This window comes from Pongo abelii, chromosome 20 (genome assembly GCF_028885655.2).
Source record: "Pongo abelii isolate AG06213 chromosome 20, NHGRI_mPonAbe1-v2.0_pri, whole genome shotgun sequence".
Taxonomy (NCBI): domain Eukaryota; kingdom Metazoa; phylum Chordata; class Mammalia; order Primates; family Hominidae; genus Pongo; species Pongo abelii.
In genome coordinates, this window is record NC_072005.2 from 62,141,686 (window position 1) to 62,157,913 (window position 16,228).

Below are 16,228 nucleotides of genomic sequence, written 5' to 3' on the forward strand. Positions count from 1 at the left end.
CTTGAAATTGCGTTAGGCCAAATTGAAACATGCTGTAAGTGGAAAATAGACACCAGACATCGAAGATTTAGTACAACGAAAATGAATGTAAAACATCTCAGTAATTTTTATACTGATTACATGTGAAAATTTTTGACAATATTTTAGATAGGATGGGTTAAATAAAATGTTATTCATATGCACTTCACCTGTTTGTTTTTTACTTTATGAATGTGGCAACTATTAGAAATAATTATATATGTATATTTACAGTGGCTAGCATATACATAGGAGACTATAGGTGTAAGTATTTCCTTGCTCTGTTGGCTGAAAGGGCCTAGAAGCAATGATGCCCCAGTAGCAATGAGCACCCTAAGCACCCAGATGTTGGTTTCTGATACCAATCTCCAAGGACTCCTTGGGAATATGGCTGATGGTAGGAATGGGGCAAGAAATATACAAGATGAGCCCAAACCATCTTCTTTTTTTATTTTTTATTTTATTATTACTATTTTTTTTTTTGAGACAGAGTCTTGCTCTGTCGCCCAGGCTGGAGTGCAGTGGCGCAATCTGTGCTCACTGCAAGCTCCGCCTCCTGGGTTCACGCCATTCTCCTGCCTCAGCCTCCCGAGTAGCTGAGACTACAGGGGCCTGCCACTACGCCCGGCTAATTTTTTGTTATTTTTAGTAGAGGTTTCACCGTATTAGCCAGAATGGTCTCGATCTCCTGACCTCGTGATCTGCCCGCCTCGGCATCCCAAAGTGCTGGGATTACAGGCGTGAGCCACCGCGTCTGGCAGGTTTGTTTTTTGACAGAGAGTCTCACTCTGTCGCCCAGGCTGGAGTGCAGTGGCACGATCTTGGCTCACTGCAGCCTCTACCTCTTGGGCTCAAGTGAGTCTCCTGCCTCAGCCTCCCAAGTAGCTGGGAATACAGGCACCTGCCACCACGCCCGGCTAATTTTTATATTTGTAGTAGAGACAGGGTTTCACCATGTTGGCCAGGATGGTCTCAAATTCCTGACCTCAAGTGATCCGACTGCCTCGGCCTCCCAAAGTGCTGGGATTACAGGCGTGAGCCACTGTGCCCGGCCCCCTTTTCTTTTTCTCTTTTTTTTTTTTCTGAGACAGAGTCTTGCTGTGTCGCCCAGGCTGGAATACAGTGGTGCAATCTCGGCTCACTGCAAGCTCTGTCTCCCAGGTTCATGCCATTCTCCTGCCTGAGCCTCCTGAGTAGCTGGAACTACAGGCACCCGCCACCTCGCCTGGCTAATTTTTTTTTTTTTTGTATTTTTAGTAGAGACGGGGTTTCACCTTGTTAGTCAGGATGGTCTCAATCTCCTGACGTCGTGATCCGCCCGCCTCGGCCTCCCAAAGTTCTGGGATTACAGGCGTGAGCCACCATGCCCAGTCTCTTTTTCTTTCTTTCTTTCTTTTTTTTTTTTTTTTTTTTTTGAGATGGGGTCTTGCTTTGTCATCCAGGCTGGAGTGCAGTGGCACAATCATAGCTCACTGCAACCTCGACCTCCTGGGCTCAAGTGATCCTCCTACCTCAGCCTCCTGAGTAACTTGGACTACAAGTGTTCACGCCATCATGCCCGGCTGTTTTGCATTTTTTTGTAGAGACAGGGCTTCACCATGTTGCCCAGGCTGGTCTTGAACTTCTGGGCTCAAGCAATCCTCCCGACTTGACCTCCCAAAATGCTGGGATGACAGACGTGAGCTACCGTGTCTAGCCGCATAATTTCTTTCTTTTCTTTTCTTTTCTTTTTTTGAGACGGAGTCTTGCCCTGTCACCCAGGCTGGAGTGCAGTGGCGCGATCTTGGCTCACTGCAACCTCCACCTCCTGGGTTCAAGCAGTTCCCTGCCTCAGCCTCCCGAGTAGCTGGGATTACAGGTGTCTGCCACCACACCCAGCTAATTTTTGTATTTTTAGTAGAGACGGGGTTTCACCATCTTGGCCAGGCTGGGCTCAAACTCCTGACCTCCTGATCCGCCCGCCTCGGCCTCCCAATGTGCTGGGATTATAGGCGTGAGCCACCGCACCAGGCCTATTGCCATTTCATTCAACCTCTCTGGTACTCAGTTTCCTTATCTGTGAAATGTTACTGCTGAATTTGAGAAACCAAAGGGCCTTCTTCTTCCAAATTCTAGTCGTGAGTTACGTAAGGTTCCTTAGTGAGGCTGAACGAGTCTTTGAACTTGAGTTTCTGTAGGCTAGAGGAAACACAGTAGCCCTACCTGCTTTTTCCAGGTTCTAAGGTGGGTGAGACATTTTGATATTTTGGTCTTTGTCGCCCCCACGAGGCCTAGGAGGGTGCCCTGTCGCAGCAGGTGTCCAGTAAAGATCAATCCGCCAGGTGCGGTGGCTCAGGTCTGTAATCCCAGCACTGTGGGAGGCCGAGGCGGGCGGATCACCTGAGGTCGGGAGTTCCAGACCAGCCTGATCAACAGGGAGAAACCCCGTCTTTACTAAAAATACAAATTAGCCCGGCGTGGTGGCGCATGCCTGTAATCCCAGCTACTCGGGAGGCTGAGGCAGGAGAATCGCTTGAGCGCGGGAGGCGGAGGTCGCGGTGAGCAGCGCTGAGATCTCGCCATTGCACTCCAGCCTGGGCAACGAGAACGAAACTCCGTCCCCGCCCCCCCCAAAAAAGTGAAAAAGATTTACTTGCCACCTAGGGTAACTGCTGGTCTTCTTTCCCCCGTTAGTCTCACTCAGGAGGCGGGTAATCTATTTTAACTCTGCACCTGCTGGACTTTGTGAATGGGGAGTTTACTCTCTGGTCTCAGCAGCCCCATCGATAAAATGGGAATAACTTATCTCCTCCTTGTCAACAGCCAGAAGGTGGTGATTTGCCAAATCTAAGACATCTATTTTCTTGCCTTTTTCTTCTTTATTTCTTCCTCTCATTTTTAAAACTGGATAGTCCCAGGACTTCTCCCAAACCAGGATGAGTTGCTCACCTATTTTGTCCTCACTTGTATCCTTAAGTCCAAACTGTCATTACCTTATTGACCACCACGGGGTGCCCTACACATGTAGTACTGTGGTTGAAGACAGCTCAGGAGGAGGCAAAGAAAGAGGGCCCAGTTCCCAGCCTTGCCCTGAGTTCCTACAAACCTTCACGAGCCTGCTCTACTTCACACAGCATCATGTCTCACACTCAGCATCCTCCTGGCCCTATGATATGAACATGTGTGTGGTCCAGTGGAAAGGTCTTTAAGTACTCCAGCAGCCTCTGCTAACACTGGCTAACCAGCTGGGTGGATGATCACTGCCTGTCTGCCCACTGTTCCCAACATTTCCAGGAGCTGGCCCAGCATATCCCGGCTGGCTGCGGAGGCTGAGGCCACCTACTTTATTTTATTTATTTATTTATTTTTTGTGACAGGGTTTCATTCTTGTTGCCCAGGCTGGAGTGCAATGGCGCCATCTCGGCTTACTGCAACCTTCGCTTCTCGGGTTCAAGTAATTCTCCTGCCTCAGCCTCCCGTGTAGCTGGGATTACAGTCACGCGCCACCACGCCCGGCTAATTGTGTATTTTTAGTAGAGACGGGGCTTCTCCATGTTGGCCAGGCTGGTCTCGAACTCCCGACCCAGGTGATCCTCCTGCCTCAGCTTCCCAAAGTGCTGGGATTACAGGTGTGAGCCACCCCGTCCGGCCTCTTTAGGTGATCTTTAGAGCTGGATATCATTTCCCTCCATTACGTAGCCTTGCAGAGGGAAGCGACATTATTGTTAACCAAAATAAGTTACTGAGGCAAGAGCCTCAATCACTCCAGAGCTTATATATCCAGAGCTTGAGGGCAGACCTGGGAAAGGCAAGAGTCACAGAAAACCTCTGTGGCTTGTGGAAGAGGTTTTCAGGAGGCTTAATATTTATACATTTCCTTAAAGGAGGGAAGGCAGGTAGGAAGAGGGTGACAGATGGAAGAATGATTGAGCTCATCGTTTTTGTTCTGTACCTGGGAAGATAAGCATTATCAGTGTGAAATCTAACAGACTTTAGTTTTAGGAGCTAGACTTAGATTGCAAACCTAAAGTTACAAGGGACATGTTCTTCTTCTTCTTATTATTTTTATTTGAGACAGAGTCACTCTGTCATCCACACTGGAGTGCAGTGGCGCCATCTTGGCTCACTGGAACCTCCGGCTCCCAGGTTCAAGCGATTCTCCTGCCTGGGCCTCCCAAGTAGCTAGGATTACAGGTGTGCGCCACCCCGCCTGACTAATTTTTTTGTGTGTATTTTTTTTAGTACAGATGGGGTTTCACTATGTTGGCCAGGCTGGTCTTGAACGTCTGACCTCAGGTGATCCGCCCGCCTCGACCTCCCAAATTGTTGGGATTACAGGTGTGAGCCACAGCACCCGGCCCATGTTCTTGTTTTATGGGAGGATCGAGGACAGCAAAGAACAATCTGTACTGGTGGTCATATGGAGATACTTGAGACCCTTTGTTTTTCTGTGAGGGTCTGGCTAATGTGTAATGCTTTGACACAAGGTTGTGAAGCAACAGCTGTTGATTTGGGAAGAGATAGCAGTGTTGCGTAACTCAGTCTCCAGGCTTAACCTTCCCTTTGGCATAATGAATTTGGCAGCCCTGGACTTTTATTTTCCTTTACATCCTACTAGCCAGCTTTGACTAGCAGTGTGATCCAGGGCCAATGACTGCCCCTCTATGGCCTTGGCGTTACCACCTAACCAATAGGGATATGGTACTCCATTTTCTTGCCATGGAGCAAATCAAGAGTTAGGGCCTGACTGTCTTCAACTGTCTCATGAGTTGAAGAATTTCAGCCCTCTGCCTTTGCTCTGTAGCAACAGACAAATCACTAGACCTTTCTGATTTCAGGTCCTATTTGTAGAAAGACTTTGTGCTGTCTTTCTTACTCTAGAAAGTCTTTCCTGGCCGGGCACGGTGGCACACGCCTGTAATCCCAGCACTTTGGGAGGCCGAGGTGGGTGGATCACTTGAGGTCAGTTCAAGACCAGCCTGGCCAACATGGTGAAACTCCCATCTCTACTAAAAGTACAAACATTAGCCGGGGGTGGTGGTGTGTACCTGTAATCCCAGCTACTCGGGAGGCTGAGGCAGAATAGCTTGAACCCAGGAGGTGGAGGTTGCAGCAGCAGCCGAGATCACACCACTGCACTCCAGCACTCCAGCCTGGGCAACAGAGCGTGACTCCGTCTCAAAAAAAAAAAAAAAGAAAGAAAGAAAAGTCCTTTTTTTTTTTTTTGACGAAAGCCATCTCTGTTGTATTCCCTCCCTCAGCATCCGGCACGGTGCCAAACAGTGATTTCATTTTAACTTTTGTGTAGTGTGTGTGTGGAGTAGCAAGGTGCGCGACGCAGGAACCTTTCTCTTGTGGGTGCGTTTCTGGCCCGAGTGCTTTCCTGCTGCTCTCCGAATCCGGAAGCTGCCGGAGAAGTCGGAGCATCCCGGAAGTCGTCCCTGCGGCTTCTTCCGGACGTGAAAGTTTGCTGCGTAGGGATAGGGAGACCGGGCCGGACTGCGGGGAGTGAGCAGGTTCAGCAGTGACGGCATTCTTAAGAGTCCTGTCCAAGTGAGGGACTTGGGGTGTGGGACACAGTGGCCCCCAGGGCAGTGGGCGTTGGAAACTGAGAGGCCCTGCTAAGGAGGCTTGGGGAGGGGCTGCGGAGACCAGGGGACGAGGTATAGGAAGAGGAGGGCGGGAAGCTTTGGTAGTGGGCTTCTTGGATCCCAGTTGCCCCAGAGGCACAGGCCTGGGCATCACTGTATTTCCCAAGGGGAGAAGGGGCTATTTCCCATGGGAAGACAAAGTGGGATGAATAGTGGACCTTGAGAAGAAGGGGTGGCCAGGAAAAGGTTCCTGAAGGAGGCAGGACCCAGACTGCAGGCTGGGGAGGGTTTGGGCAGCCAGAGGGAGGTGAGGGTGCTGGAGCGGGGGTCAGTCGGTCACTCTGGCCGGAGATCTGAGTGGCCTCTGCCTCCTCTGTGCTGTGGAGTGCATCTGACTGCCAGCCTCGCTGGACCGTTGAGAGGATTCATCGAGACCCTGGATATGAATATGCAGTGTGAACTGAAGTTTGGGGACATGAGTAATCAGTCACAGTGGCCCAAGATTTGAGGTGTAAATGGAGAAGTCAGAATGATTCGCTGCAGCTGTCTGGAACAGGTTGGGTGAGGGCAAGGGTGGGAAAGGTGGCTGAGGCCAGGCTGTGAGAGGCCTTTCATGCCAGGCTGAGGGGGTTATACTATAGGGAGGATTGTAAGCAGAGGAGCTGGTGAACTGGTGAGCAGGGCATATAGGTGACACCTAGCCAACTTGAGAGATCAGAATACATGATTCCAGAAGGCTAAGGAGAAGGCTGCCAGTAGAGTAAAGGGGAAGAATTCCCAGGGCGAGGAAAACACATAAGTCTTTGTGTGTGGAGCTGTGTAAATTCAAGGTCTGGCCAGGGGGCTGTGAGATGCCGTGTGTGCTTGGAGCACAGGAATGAGAAGTGAGGTGGGGAAGTGGCTGGGCCACCTCACAAAGGGCCTCAAATTCTTGGCTGAGAAACTCGAACTTGGTCCTGAGGGTAAAGGGAGCCGGGAGAATGTTACGCATGGTGCTGAAGTTGCATTCAGTACAGCTGTGAGAAGCATCTGTCGGGGTCAGGCCAGTGTGGGAGGGGAACTGGAGGCCAGGGTACCAGATATGGTGGTCCAGGTGAGAAGGAAGGGGCCAGAACTTGGCTTGGAGAATGGAGGTCAGTGCCCTCAGGGGGTGGAGGTGATGGAATTTGGTGCTTGTCTGGCTTTGGGGAGTGAGGCAGTGGGTGGAAATGGGGACGTTCAAAGTTCTAGATGGTGTGGCAAGAATTTTGTCTAGATGGTGTGGCTTCCTCATGATCATGTCTTGGGGTTGAGCAGGGGTTCTCTTTGGTGGGGAGCTGGGTAGGGAGGTTAATGCTTGACTTTCGGATGGGGTGATCAAATTCATTCATTTATTCATTCAACCAATATCGAATTGATTCCTTACCATTTCCTGAAAGACCTTTGATAGATTCTGAGGGTAGAATGTTGACCAGGATGGAGCTGGGCCTTGGAGAGTGGGGAAGGCAGGCAATAACACAGCAGGCAGTAGATCAACGAGGCCATATCATGGATTGTGCTGTGGGATGTGAAGGAAATGAACATACAGAGGATGCAGAGCAGGGCACCTCGAGCTAACACGGTCACTAAAGGCTGCTATGACCAAGTGTTCTGTGAGCTGAACCCTGAAGGCCAGGAAGGAGTCACTCTTGTGAGGGGCTGAAAGGAACATCACAGAGAGGGGAGGAGCTGGCACAAAGGCTCTCCAGTTGGGAGAGGCTGGTGCACTGGGCAAGGGAAAGGCAGCACCATGGTGCCCAGAAGGGAAGGCAGCTGAGGGGCCAGTCTACGCAGGGCCTTGCAGAGTGTCTGGGTTTACTCTAAGGGCAGAGGGGAAGGTTTTGATCATAACGCACTGCAGTCTGAAACTCCTGGGCTCAGGCAATCCTGTCTCAGCTTCCTGGGTAGTTGGGACTGTAGGCAGGCACCACCACCTCTGCCTAATTATTATTATCATTTTTTTTGGAGAGACAGGGTCTCAATATGTTGCTGTGTCTCAGAGGGTAAGGTTTTAAGTCAGGGAATGATTCTGTGACCTTAAAAAATCAATTGGAAATTGCCACAGGGAAGGGAGGGAGAAGGCCAGGCATGGTGGCTCACGCCTATAATCCCAGGACTTTGGGAGGCTGAGGCAGGCGGATCGCTTGAGGCCAGGAGTTCGAGACCAGTCTGGGCAATAGGGTGAAACCCTGTCTCTTCTAAAATTATAAAAAATTAGCCGGCCGTGGTGGTGCACGCCTGTAATCCCAGCTACTGAGGAGGCTGAGGCAGGAGAATCGCTTGAACCTGGGAGGTGGAGGCTGCAGTGAGCCGAGATCGTGCCACTGCACTCCAGCCTGGGCGACAGAGTGAGACTCTATCTGAAAAAAGAAACAGCAACAAAAAAACGAGAGGGGAGGGAGAGAGTGATGGAGGGGGAGGCTGCTGCTGCTACAAGCTGGGGGTAAATGGTGGTGGTTTGCGCTGGGGTGGCAGCGGCGATGGTGGGATTACAGGGAAGTGTGTGGCTTGCCAACAGGGGTCATGTGCACTGACCCAGTGTGGGCAGAGGCAGGTGCTGTCCTGGCCATCCCGCCTGTGGATGTGTGACCTCAGGCCAATCACACGATCTCTTTGAGCTCTGCTTCCCTCATCTGTAAAACAGGGATCCTCATGGTACTTTCCTTGTAGCTCTGCCCTGAGAATGCTGTGCATTTAGCAATGGCTGTTCCCGAGTGAGGGCTCAATAAATGTTGGTTATTGTTGTCATTATTTCTGGAGATAGCAGTGGGGGTGGGGGTTGTGGCCACTATAATGCCACTAGTTATATGGTCTGAAACTCAAGAGAGGGATTGTATTAGTTTCATTGTGTCTCTATGAGTGAATACCTGAGGCTGGGTAATTTATAAACAAAAGAAGTTTAGTTGGCTCACGGTTCTGCAGGCTGTACAGGACGTGTGGTCCTGGCAGCTGCTTCTGGCAAGGGCTTCAGGAAGCTTACAATCGTGGTGAAAGGTAAAGGGGTAGTTGGCATATCTCATGGTGGGGGGAAAAGACTGGTGGGAGGTGACACGCTTTTTTTTTTGGTTTGTTTGTTTGTTTAGACGGAGTCTTGCTCTGTTGCCAGGCTGGAGTGCAGTGGCACAATCTCGGTTCACTGCAACCTCTGCATCCCGGGTTCAAGTGACTCTCCTGCCTCAGCCTCCCAAGTAGCTGGGACTACAGGCGCCCGCCACCACGCCCAGCTAATTTTTGTATTTTTAGTAGAGACCAGGTTACACCGTGTTGGCCAGGATGGTCTCGATCTCGACCTCGTAATCCGCCCACCTCGCCCTCCCAAAGTGTTGGGATTACAGGCGTGAGCCACCGCACTCAGCCTGACATGCTCTTTTAAACAACTAGATCTCATGTGAACTCAGCGAGATCTCACTTATTACCTCGAGGATGGCACCAAGCCATTCATGAAGGATCCACCCGCATGATCCAAATGCCTCCCACCAAGCCCCATCTCCAACATTGGGGATTACATTTCAACATGAGATTTGGAGGAGGCCAGGTGTGGTGGCTCAACCCTGTAATCCCAGCACTTTGGGAGGCTGAGGCAGGTGGATCACCTGAGGTCAGGAGTTGGAGACTAGGTGGCCAATATGGTGAAAGCCGTCTCTACCAAAAATATAAAATTGTTATATTTTATATAATACAGCTGGGCGTGGTAGTGCATACCTGTAATCTCAGCTATTTGGGAGGCTGAAACAGGAGAATCACCTGAGCCCGGGAGGTGGAGGTTGCAGTGAGCCTAGAATTGCACCACTGCACTTTAGCCTGGGCAACAGAGCAAGACTCCACCTCCAAAAAAAAAAAAAAAGATTTGGAGGGGACAAACATCTTAACTATATCAGGGATCTTGGCAAGACACTCAGGTTGGGTAATTGTCCAAGTAGACCAGGGGTTCTCAACCAGGAGCAATGTTGCCTCCTAGGGGACACAGGCAATGTCTAGAGACATTTTGGGTTGTCACAACTCGGGGTTGGGGGAGGGTGCTACTGGCATCTGGTGGGTGGAGGCCAAGGATGCTGCTCAACACCCTACAGTGCACAGGATGGTCCCCAACAACAAAGAGTGGTCTGGCTCAAAATGTGTGGTGGCCCACGCCCGTAGTCCCAGCTGCTTGGGAGACTGAAGTGGAAGGATCACTTGTGCCTGGGAGGTTGAGGTTGCAGTGAGCCAGAAGCATGCCAGTGCACTCCAGCGTGGGCGACAGAGTGAGACTCTGTCTCAAAAATATACACACTGCTCAGTTAAATGTTTAAAAAGTACCTTGTGTCCCAAACCAAATATAACTGTGAGGGCTTTTGGGCCCTTGGGCCTCCAGTTTACAACTGGTTGACAGTGGTCTCTGGAATTGTTCCATAAGGTAGGAGCCATATGTGGCTTAAATTTTGATTATGGGAAATTATTATTTTTTGAGACGGTCTCCCTCTGTTGCCCAGGCTGCAGTATAGAGGCTCGATCTTGGTACACTGCAACCTCCACCTCCTGGGTTCAAGTGATTCTCCTGCCTCAGCCTCCCAAGTAGCTGGGACTGCAGGGGAGCACCACTACGCCCAGCTAATTTTTGTACTTTTAGTAGAGAAGGAGTTTCACCATGTTGGCCAGGCTGGTCTCGAACTCCTGACCTCAGGTGATCCGCCCACCTTGGCCTCCGAAAGTGCTGGGATTACAGGTGTGAGCCGCCGTGCTGATTATGGGAAATTTAATACAATTTAAAATTCAGGTCCTCTGATACACCAGCCACATTTCAAGAGTGTAAGAGTCCCACGTGGCTAGTGACTGTCATAGAACTTTCCACCATTGTAGAAAGTTCTGATGGACAGTGCTCTAGGACGTAGCTGTGGCACCCCTAGGGTCTTGGGGCTCGCTGCGACAGTTACTCCTCTTCTGTCCCCCACTCCCAGCTGCACCTGCACCTGCAGATGCTGCTGCTGCCGCCCTCCAGCGAGGCCGTGGCGCCACGTGGCTGGAGGAGGAGCTGCAGCTGCCCCGAGTGCTGCCGCGTGTGCAGCTCTCCAGTGCGGCTGCAGCGCCACCGCGCGTTGCTTTCGACGCCCGAGTCCTTCGCATGCGCAGCCAGCGCCCGGGCCTCAAGTGCCCCAGGACCTGGCACAGCCCGCGAGCCCGCATCAGGCTTCCAGTGGGCCCCGTGGGCAGTGCCAGCCTTTCCCACCTCCACATCTCGCAAAGCCTGGCCTTCGCTGCGCCTCGGTCGCCACGTGCCTTCTGGAAATATCACACCTCCCCACCTGCGCATGTAGCCGTCCTCTGTGGGCCTCGGTTCCCGCATGTGCCCCGTGGGAAGAACACACCTTCCCCAACTATCTGGCAGCGTCTGGCCTTCTCCGGGCCTCGGTCTCCCCATTTGCTGGGTGGAGAATCACGGCCCGGCCACATCGGAGCAATGGCTGGCCTCTGGACCTCGGTCTCTACATTTGCTCAGCCGGCAGGAACATACCTTCTCCGGCCCTCTACCTCGGTGGGTGGCCACGGCCGAGCAGGCAGCGACGGCCCAGTGGAAAGAGAACAAACCCTTGTGGGCCTTAGGGCAAAGACGTAATTTTGCTTAGTCTCGGTTTATTGGCCAATCTGTTGTCAAGCGTCGGAACTGTTCCGATCGGGAGGTGGGAGGGGAGCGGGGCCGCCGGGGGCGGGCGTCTTCAGTGGACCCCGCGCCTCCGGTCCCCTCCTCGCAGGGCGCTCCGCAGAGGCGAGGGGTGGGAGCGCCGGCTCCAGGCGGCGGAACCTCCGCACCGGGCTCGCGCGCTTCCGGCCGGCGCCTTTTCCCAGGGACGCCGCCAACCCCTCGCGCCCCCGCGCCCGCGCCCCCAGTCCCCGCGTCCCCGGCGCCGCCGGCCCGGAGCTGCCCGGAAGTCTCGGTTCCGCCGCCGGCGCTCGCCAGGGGAAGCCCGGGGCCGCCCGGGACCTCGGCCCGTTCCTCCGGACCCGAGAGCCCGCCGCACGGGGTACGGGGGCCGGGATGGAGGGAGGAGCCTGGCCCCGGGACGGCGCCGAGGCCAGGCAGGCTAGGGGAGTGCGCTGGAGCCACCCGGGATGGGGGTGGGGGTCGGGAGCGGCAGGATCGGGCGGAGGAACGGGAGGGGAAGTCGAGGCACCACGGCTCCTTGGGGAAGTGAAGGCAATAGGAGGGGCCCCGGGGCCAGGGGACGGGCGGTGTGTAGCGGGATGGGGGCGAAAACGCCCGGGCGCTGGGGTTCCCAGAAACAAGGGGAGCAGAGCAAAAGAACGGGCGGGGGGCCATGCTGTGTGTAACAGGGGGAGGGATGGGGCTCCTGGAAGAGGTGAAGAAGAGGAGAAGGAGAGATGCCAGACGTACACAGAAAGGAGGGGAAAGTGGGCTTGGGAGAGGTGCTGTGGGAAGCGGAGTCCCGGAGCCTGGTGTGCATAACGGGGTTTGGGAGAAGGCCCCTGATGGGTACAGAAAGAAGTAACGATGTCACCGCCATATATAGGGGTGGGGGAGAAAAGGGGGCCTTTGGGGAGAATGTAGCAGATAGCCAGGTTGCGGGGCGGGGTATACAGAAGGAAGGCATTTGAGGCATTTTGGGATGTATAGATGTAGTGAGACGATGGGTTCCATCGTCTCTAGTGGGGAGAGGTGGCTAGACTTCGAGGTGCTAAGTGTGGGAACAGGATGGAAAAGCCCTAGTGAAATGTGGGGAATTGGGTTAGTGGGGCTCTGGGGAGGTACCTAGAGAGGAAGTGAGGGAGGCCACGGAATATGAAGATGGGGAGGCCCTGCGGCATGTAGTGGGGATGGAGCCCCAGGAGGGTCCGGAGGCCGATGCGGGGGCCGGTGGGGGGTGGGGGGCGGCAAAGGGAGGAGAAGCAACCTGAACTGGGGCTGGGAAACAGGGAAAGAAAACCACAGATTAGAGAAATCTCGGCGGTCAGGAGGCCCGGGGTGTAAGATGTAAAGAGATAAACAGATTTAGGGATTGATTGTCTGCTGGGGTGGGTTGAGAGGAGAAAAGGGAAGAAAAGTCGGGGGACTAGGTCCTCAGACCTGACTTGGGTGGTGTGAGGTGGGCACAGGAGGAGTGGCAGGTGGTGGCGGGGTTCTGCAGAGCTCAGTGGAGGCCCTCTCCGAGGCAGCTTGATGGAACGTGGGAGAGCTGGGCTGGAGTCACAGTTTTTATTTTGCTAGGGAGGTAGTCAGTGGCGCACAAAGGGTAACAAGCAGTGATAGTGGGGATGCTTTCCATTTTAGGAAACTTTTCCTAAAAGGAAGTGGCAATTTTAACTAATCTCCCCTCCGCCGCTCCCAGCTGCCGCTCCAGATGCTGCTGCTGCCGCCGCGGCCACCCCACCCTCGGTCCTCCTCTCCGGAGGCCATGGACCCACCGCCCCCCAAGGCTCCCCCTTTCCCCAAGGCGGAAGGCCCCTCCTCCACTCCTTCCTCGGCGGCGGGGCCCCGTCCCCCGCGGCTGGGCCGCCACCTCCTCATCGACGCCAATGGGGTCCCCTACACATACACGGTGCAGCTGGAGGAGGAGCCCCGGGGCCCGCCCCAGCGCGAGGCGCCCCCAGGAGAGCCCGGCCCTCGCAAGGGCTACAGCTGCCCGGAGTGCGCCCGTGTCTTTGCCAGCCCTCTGCGGCTGCAGAGCCACCGCGTGTCGCACTCGGACCTCAAGCCCTTCACGTGCGGCGCCTGCGGCAAGGCCTTCAAGCGCTCCAGCCACCTGTCGCGGCATCGCGCCACGCACCGCGCCCGCGCCGGGCCGCCGCACACCTGCCCGCTCTGCCCACGCCGCTTCCAGGACGCCGCGGAGCTGGCGCAGCACGTGCGCCTCCACTAAGCTCGAGACCCGGCCTGTGCTGCCCTGCCCGTCTCAGGGCCACCAAGTCTGACCCACACAGCGTCACGCACTCCCACACACACTCCCTGGCTCTGCTGAGGTTACTGCCTTACCCTGGGCCTCAGTTTCCCCAACTTCCAAAGGGAGGCGCATCATTTCTTCCTTACCCCCTTTCTAGCTGTGTGATGTAGACCAAAGTCGTTGCCCCTCTCTGGGCCTGGGAACCAGTCGGAACTGGGTTCCAGTGCAGCTGTGCTGTCTGAGCCTGTGCAAGTGACATGACCTCTCTAAACCTTGGTTTTCTGCTCTCTGGAGCGGTGAACCGGTGGTTGTCTGCGGGGAAGAGATGATAAAGAGCACGGGCACGGTCTGGTTCATTTCTGTATCTACCCCCCTTCCGCCCACGCCCCCGACCCTTTGCTCAATAAACATTCCGCACTCCATTTTCAGGCTCTTCCTTGCGTGTGCGTGCGCGTTGGGTGCTGGGGGGTGGAGACGGGATCTTCCTCGCTTGGGTACTTTCCTCTCGGTGTGTGTTTCTGGCCGGAGCCGTTTCGCGACGGCCCGGGCGCCCCGCCCCCACCTTCCTTCCCTAGACCCTCTTCTCTCTCTTCGGCTTCTCTCTTTCGGCCGGCGCCGCCAGCTCCTGGGGCACACCCAGAGGTCTCCTTCCTGCCGCCGCCTGCAACTGCGAGGGTAGCCCGGGGCCACTTGGAGTCGCCCGGACCTGAGAGGCTGCTGCACTGGGTACGGGGGCCGGGAGGAGGGAGGGGGCTGGGGGCGGGCGGCGGGAGGGGCTGGACCGCGTGGAGGGTACCTGGGCCGGGGCGGGAGTGGGGCAGGCGCCGGAGGGGGCTGTTCTGGAGCTTGGAGGGGGCGAGAACTTACACAGAAAGGCCCAGAAAGCGAGGGCTGCGGCCCCGGGGGTGGAACCCCGGAGAGCGCTGGGACCTAGAACGAGCCTGGTGGTGGCCAGGCGAGGACTGGAGAGAACCTGAGGTGGGTGGACGGGTGGGAGCACGGAGTTGTTCAGACACGTGGCTGGAGAGAGGGCCGGAACCTGGGGGTCCTAACGTCGGAGCCCCTGTGAATAGGCTTGGCTTGTATGGAGGGGATCAGGAAAGGCTTGGGTATGTAGGATGGGCCAACACGCAGACCCTGGAAAGGGCTAGAAGGAGGGGAGGGAGAGGCCTGGAGGCCTGCGGGGTGGGGCACCCAGTGACCTGGGAGGGCACAAAGGGGAAGGTTAGAGTGAGGTCCAGGTTGTGCAGAGCAGGTCAAGAGATCCTGTGAGTACAGTGTGTGGTGGAGCACCGAGGCTAGGAGAGGTTTTCCAAGGAGGGAGACCCTGGGACCTTTTAGGGAGCCACAGAGTCCAGCTGTGAGTGGGACTGGAAAAGAGGGACTGAGGGGCGGCAGGATGCAGAGGTCCTGGGCCGGGTATAGGGAGGAAAAGGATGGAGCCTGCAGTGCTGAGCTGCCCTCTCCTATATAACCACCTTATCCCATCTCCCATCCACCAGGCCTCAGCCAGCCCTCCGGATGCTGGTGCTGCCATCCCCCTGCCCTCAGCCTCTGGCATTTTCCTCCGTTGAGACCATGGAGGGCCCTCCCCGTCGGACATGCCGCTCCCCAGAACCTGGACCTTCCTCCTCCATCGGATCTCCCCAGGCTTCATCTCCTCCAAGGCCCAACCACTACCTGCTTATTGACACTCAGGGTGTCCCCTACACAGTGCTGGTGGACGAGGAGTCACAGAGGGAGCCAGGGGCCGGTGGGGCTCCAGGCCAGAAAAAGTGCTACAGCTGCCCCGTGTGCTCAAGGGTCTTCGAGTACATGTCCTACCTTCAGCGACACAGCATCACCCACTCGGAGGTAAAGCCCTTCGAGTGTGACATCTGTGGGAAGGCATTCAAGCGCGCCAGCCACTTGGCACGGCACCATTCCATTCACCTGGCAGGTGGTGGGCGGCCCCACGGCTGCCCGCTCTGCCCTCGCCGCTTCCGGGATGCGGGTGAGCTGGCCCAACACAGCCGGGTGCACTCTGGGGAACGCCCGTTTCAGTGTCCACACTGCCCTCGCCGCTTTATGGAGCAGAACACACTGCAGAAACACACACGGTGGAAGCATCCATGAGCTGGGCTGCCGGGTGCCCCAGGTACCACAGGACTTTGCAGGGAGCCTGGACTCCTGTCTAGACACCTCGTGAGAGCCTGAGGCTGGTGTTCAGGGCCCTGGACAGAGACACAGAGCAGCCGCATCTCAAAGGCAGAGCCCTGTCTGAAGGAGGAATCCGTGAGTAATCTTCAGGTCCTCCGTGTTTTGGAGCTGAGATGGGAATGAGCCCCTACACAGAATGGAGTCCTCTAGCCTAAAGATACCAGCTGTTCCATGGCAGAGCCTTGACTGGATGGGAGTGGGGAGTGTGGTGTGTAAAGTCTCTGGCCTCATAAAAGGTGGCTGTGGGTCATCAGGAATCTGCCATCTTCCTGAGGCTTCTGCGCTGTTGTTGGGGAAGGGACCCCAGTCCTGCCTTCCACCCCCCAACCAGGCCTGAGACTGATCAAACAATAAACACGTTTCCCACTCTGAGCACTTGAGGTTTGTTTTTAGAGACAGCATCTCAGACCCTCTTTGGTGGCCGCCTAGCAGGGAGACCTCAGCTTGCCTGGCTGGGGAATGGGAAGGTTGGCCTGCCTTGGGGTTATCCCCTCCTCAGCTCCTGAAGACCTAGGTCATCTGGGAAGAATGTTTTTAACTGAAACAATTTTA

General features: G+C 55.2%; 2 protein-coding genes across 2 annotated transcripts; both read left to right on the forward strand.

The window, feature by feature from the left end:
* Positions 1–11,040: 11,040 nt before the first annotated feature.
* Positions 11,041–16,048, forward strand: ZNF580 (zinc finger protein 580). The gene is made up of 4 exons (XM_063719802.1): positions 11,041–11,115; positions 11,207–11,602; positions 12,926–14,203; positions 14,980–16,048. Exons 1-3 carry the CDS (start codon positions 11,041–11,043, stop codon positions 13,454–13,456), a joined length of 1,002 nt encoding a protein of 333 aa, XP_063575872.1. The 3' UTR covers positions 13,457–14,203; positions 14,980–16,048.
* ZNF581 (zinc finger protein 581) lies at positions 14,999–16,048 on the forward strand. Its single transcript, XM_003779266.5, has one exon. The coding sequence runs from the start codon at positions 14,999–15,001 to the stop codon at positions 15,590–15,592; it is 594 nt and encodes a 197-aa protein (XP_003779314.2). The 3' UTR covers positions 15,593–16,048.
* Positions 16,049–16,228: the final 180 nt, after the last annotated feature.